This window comes from Blennius ocellaris (genome assembly GCF_963422515.1).
Source record: "Blennius ocellaris genome assembly, contig: SCAFFOLD_215, whole genome shotgun sequence".
NCBI classification, from domain to species: domain Eukaryota; kingdom Metazoa; phylum Chordata; class Actinopteri; order Blenniiformes; family Blenniidae; genus Blennius; species Blennius ocellaris.
In genome coordinates, this window is record NW_027661877.1 from 25,001 (window position 1) to 30,502 (window position 5,502).

General features: G+C 46.1%; 1 protein-coding gene across 1 annotated transcript; it reads left to right on the forward strand.

The window, feature by feature from the left end:
* Positions 1-2,041: 2,041 nt before the first annotated feature.
* LOC308148697 (protein-L-isoaspartate O-methyltransferase domain-containing protein 1-like) lies at positions 2,042-5,502 on the forward strand (the record flags this gene model as incomplete). The annotated part of the gene is made up of 3 exons (XM_080522193.1): positions 2,042-2,170; positions 4,873-5,349; positions 5,459-5,502. Exons 2-3 carry the CDS (start codon positions 5,043-5,045, stop codon positions 5,500-5,502), a joined length of 351 nt encoding a protein of 116 aa, XP_080378319.1. The 5' UTR covers positions 2,042-2,170; positions 4,873-5,042.

Here is a 5,502-nt window from a genome sequence, read left to right on the forward strand (position 1 = left end):
CACAAAAAACAATTTTCAAAGCCTATAAAGACGTTTTTCAAAGCCTAAAAAGACAATTTTCAAAGCCTAAAAAAAACATTTTTCAAAGCCTATAAAGACATTTTTCAAAGCCTAAAAAAAACATTTTTCAAAGCCTAAAAAAAACATTTTTCAAAGCCTAAAAAAACATTTTTCAAAGCCTAAAAAAATTATTTTTCAAAGCCTATAAAGACATTTTTCAAAGCGTAAAAAAAACATTTTTCAAAGCCTAAAAAACTATTTTCAAAGCATAAAAAAACATTTTTCAAAGCCTATAAAGACATTTTTCAAAGCCTAAAAAGACATTTTTCAAAGCCTAAAAAAACATTTTTCAAAGCCTATAAAGACATTTTTCAAAGCCTAAAAAAACTTTTCAAAGCCTAAAGACATTTTTCAAAGCCTAAAAAGACCATTTTCAAAGCCTAAAAAAAGTTTTTTCAAAGCCTATAAAGACATTTTTCAAAGCCTAAAAAAAACATTTTTCAAAGCCTAAAAGAACATTTTTCAAAGCCTAAAAAAACATTTTTCAAAGCCTAAAAGAACATTTTTCAAAGCCTAAAATTTTTTTTTTCAAAGCCTAAAAAAACATTTTTCAAAGCCTAAAAAGACATTTTTCAAAGCCTAAAAAAACATTTTTCAAAGCCTATAAAGACATTTTTCAAAGCCTAAAAAAACAATTTTCAAAGCCTAAAAAAACATTTTTCAAAGCCCAAAAAAACAATTTTCAAAGCCTATAAAGACATTTTTCAAAGCCTAAAAAGACATTTTTCAAAGCCTAAAAAAACATTTTTCAAAGCCTATAAAGACATTTTTCAAAGCCTAAAAAAACAATTTGCAAAGCCTAAAAAGACATTTTTCAAAGCCTAAAAAAACATTTTTCAAAGCCTATAAAGACATTTTTCAAAGCCTAAAAAAACATTTTTCAAAGCCTAAAAAAAATATTTTCAAAGCCTAAAAAACATTTTTCAAAGCCTATAAAGACATTTTTAAAGCCAATTAGAAAATAAAAATAATCCCACTCAGAAACATAAATGACTAATTTATCTAAACAACTCACGATCACATGATGTGTTAGCCCCGCCCCCTCTCACCTGCCCACTGACCTGAGGCGTCATGTAATGGGAACTAACGTCGCTAAATCCATTTACTTCCAATTGTGCAACGTGAGCTTGATCTCTGCGCACCGCAGGGGTGCTAACTAGCTAACTTGCTAACTGGCTAACTGTGTTTGTGATGTGTGTGTGTGTCACCCGTGTGACCCCGGGTGACACACACACACACACACACACACACACTCTTCACTACTGAGAAAAGACAAGCTGTCTGCATCCCAGTAAACTTATTTTAGCGCGTCACTGGAGCCGGGGGGGGGGGGGGTCTCTGTTCACCTGAGGGGACCTGGGGGGAACTGTTCACCTGAGGGGACCCGGAGACTCGACTGGGGGGGGGGGGGGGGGGGTCTCTGTTCACCTGAGGGGACCTGGGGGAACTGTTCACCTGAGGGGACCCGGAGACTCGACTGGGGGGGGGGGTCTCTGTTCACCTGAGGGGACCTGGGGAGGGGGGGGTCGTCTGCAGGTGATGATTCAGCTCCACCATAACTGACTCTGAAAGGTGAGGAGCAGCCTGGAGCCCCTCCCCCACCAGCTTCCTCACCCCCCGCCCCCCCCCCAGAGGGAGACACAGGAAGATGAGGAAGATGATGATGATGATGATGATGATGATTCCCTCTTCACACTGACAGTCAGACACATTCGGTGTCGGTGGAATTGAACCAGCAACCTGATTTCCTGCTGAGTCCAGAGTGACGGTCGTCACCCCCACCCTCCCCCCCTTGACCCCCCCCATTTGGAGCGATAAACACCAGTCGTGATGTGGGCGGAGCAGCGGGGACTTCCGGGTCGTGACGCAGTGCACCACGTGACCAGTGTTTACATCCTCTCAGCTGTTTGTTTGTCCTCCTTCAGTCCGACTCCTCAGCTCGCCACGTTAACTAGTCCTCCTCGCGCGCCGACTGCTCGTCACGTTAACTAGTCCCTCCCACGTTAACTAGTCCTCACCTCGTTAACTAGTCCTCCTGGTCAAGGCGAAGCGAACGAGCGCAAGACAAACGGATCGAAAACTGAAAAACAAGGAAGCGACGGAGGTCTGGGTGAGTGTTGTTCTCTTTGTGTGTGCGCGCGTGTGCTGTGTGTGTGCGTGTGTGTGCGCGCGCGCGTGTGTGTGTGTGTGTGTGTGTGTGTGTGTGTGTGTGTGTGTGTGTGTGTGTGTGTGTGTGTGTGTGTGTGTGTGTGTGTGTTACCTAACCTGCTTTTGTGTGCGCTGATGGCGCACTGAGGCCCGCGCGGAGCGGAGCGGAGCGGAGCTGACGTTAACGTGCTGCTCAGCTGCTCAGCAGGAGGAGCAGCAGGAGGAGCAGAGACCTCCTCATCACTCCGACCTGCTGCGGAGGCTGTGAGGAGGACCGTGTGTGTGTGTGTGTGTGTGTGTGTGTGTGTGTGTGTGTGTGTGTGTGTGTGTGTTGTGTGTGTGTGTGTGTGTGTGTGTGTGTGTGTGTGTGTGTGTGTGTGTGACGTAGACAAACATGGAGGTCCCTGGTGGTCATGACTCTTTGTGGTTAGACTAGTTAGTTAAGTAGCTAGTTATGACAGTTTGTAGGTCAGAGTAGTTAGTTAGTTAGTTATGACTATAGTTAATAAACTGTCATAACTAACTAACTAACTACTCTAGTTAGTAAGACTAGTTAGGGAGTTAGTTAGTTAGTTAAGACAGTTTGTAGGTCAGACTAGTTAGTTAAGTAGTTATGACAGTTTGTAGGTCAGACTAGTTAGTTAAGTAGTTATGACAGTTTGTAGGTCAGACTAGTTAGTTAAGGAGTTATGACAGTTTGTAGGTCAGACTAGTTAGTTAAGGAGTTATGACAGTTTGTAGGTCAGACTAGTAAGGTTGTTAGTTAGTTAGTTATGACAGTCTATTGGTCAGACTAGTTAGTTAAGTAGTTAGTTATGACAGTTTGTAGGTCAGACTAGTTAGTTAAGGAGTTATGACAGTTTGTAGGTCAGACTAGTTAGTTAAGGAGTTATGACAGTTTGTAGGTCAGACTAGTAAGGTTGTTAGTTAGTTAGTTATGACAGTTTGTAGGTCAGACTAGTTAGTTAAGGAGTTATGACAGTTTTGTAGGTCAGACTAGTTAGTTAAGGAGTTATGACAGTTTGTAGGTCAGACTAGTAAGGTTGTTAGTTAGTTAGTTATGACAGTCTATTGGTCAGACTAGGTAGTTAAGTAGTTAGTTATGACAGTTTGTAGGTCAGACTAGTTAGTTAAGGAGTTATGACAGTTTGTAGGTCAGACTAGTAAGGTTGTTAGTTAGTTAGTTATGACAGTCTATTGGTCAGACTAGGTAGTTAAGTAGTTAGTTATGACAGTTTGTAGGTCAGACTAGTAAGGTTGTTAGTTAGTTAGTTATGACAGTCTATTGATCAGACTTATTAGTTAAGTAGTTCGTTATGACAGTTTGTAGGTCAGACTAGTTAGTTAAGTAGTTATGACAGTTTGTAGGTCAGACTAGTAAGGTTGTTAGTTAGTTAGTTATGACAGTCTATTGGTCAGACTAGTTAGTTAAGTAGTTAGTTATGACAGTTTGTAGGTCAGACTAGTAAGGTTGTTAGTTAGTTAGTTATGACAGTCTATTGGTCAGACTAGTTAGTTAAGTAGTTAGTTATGACAGTTTGTAGGTCAGACTAGTAAGGTTGTTAGTTAGTTAGTTATGACAGTCTATTGATCAGACTTATAGTTAAGTAGTTAGTTATGACAGTTTGTAGGTCAGACTAGTGAGGTAGTTAGTTATTTAGTTAGTTATATCACACATGTGCAGTACAGCTCCCTTCTGCCCCCCCACCCCCTCCTTCCCCTCCTGCCCCCCCCCCCCGCTCCCCCTCGTGCCCCCCCTTCCCCTGCTCCTCCGTCCGCCCCCACCTTTGTTGTTGTTTTGCTCCTCCGTCACGCTGCCTCCTCCTGATTGGCCGTCAGCCTCTCTGTTTGTGTGGCAACTGCAGACCATGTGACCACGGCTGCAGCGGATTGGCTACTCCAGGTGTCATGGCGGGAGGCCACGCCCCCTGCTGGACATAAAGTAAACAAACAGACGATACATCATGATGAAACACATGTTCCTGGGTCAGTATTGATCCACTGAGAGGTTATTGATCGGTGATCAGATCAGTCTGTACTGATCCTGGTTCTGTCTGTACTGGGCACACATCGCACACCGGCCCTACGGCCCTACGGTCATACAGCCCATGAGATATTGAGCTATTGTGGGCGTGTCCAGAGGTGAATCACTGACCAATCAGCAGACGGCCGTGTTTCGTTCCTCCTCATTGGACCCGTTCTGTATTCCTGGGTAGGAGGAGTCCTAACCCTCCTTACCTTACCTTACCTTACCTTACCTTACCTTACCTTACCTTACCTTACCTTACCTTACCTACCTGCTCTACTCTGCCTCACTTTACCCTACCATCATTTACTTTACCGTTGCATACCTTATTTTACTTGTGCCTGTGTGTGTGTGTGTGTGTGTGTGTGTGTGTGTGTGTGTGTGTGTGTGTGTGTGTGTGTGTGTGTGTGTGTCTAAGTGTGTGACTGTGTGAGTGTGAGTGTGTGTGTGTGTCTGTGTGAGTGTGTGTCTAAGTGTGTGACTATGCGTGTGCATGTGTGTGTGTGTGTGTGTGTGTGTGTGTGTGTGTGTGTGTGTCTAAGTGTGTGACTGTGTGAGTGTGAGTGTGTGTGTGTGTGTGTGTGCGTGCGCGTGTGTGTGTGTGTGTGTGTTCTGTATTAATAATCTTTGACAATCAGCTGCAGGCTGCTGCTGTGCGACATGAGCCCCGTGTGATTGGACTCCGGCCGGCCACACCCCCACCCGCCTGCAGGCCACACCCCCACCCGCCTGCAGGCCACACACCCCCGCCCGCCTGCAGGCCACACCCCCCCGCCCGCCCGCCTCCTCGTCCTCCACGCCGGTCATCATGGGCGGAGCGGTGAGCGCCGGCGAGGACAACGACGACCTGATCGACAACCTGAAGGAGGCGCAGTACATCCGCACGGAGAAGGTGGAGCAGGCGTTCCGGGCCATCGACCGCGGGGACTACTACCTGGACGGCTACCGGGACAGCGCCTACAAGGACCTGGCCTGGAAGCACGGCAACATCCACCTGTCGGCGCCCTGCATCTACTCCGAGGTGATGGAGGCGCTGCGCCTGCAGCCCGGCCTCTCCTTCCTCAACCTGGGCAGCGGCACCGGATACCTGAGCACCATGGTGGGACTCATCATAGGTAACCCGGAACCCCGTCCTCGCTGCAGGTCCACGTCCAGGTCCAGGTCCAGGTCCCGGGGGATCCCGGCAGGTCCTGGACCAGCTCTTCGCTTTCTGTGCTGGTCCAGGTCCCGGAGGATCCCGGCAGGTCCTGGTCCTGAACCGAGGCTGA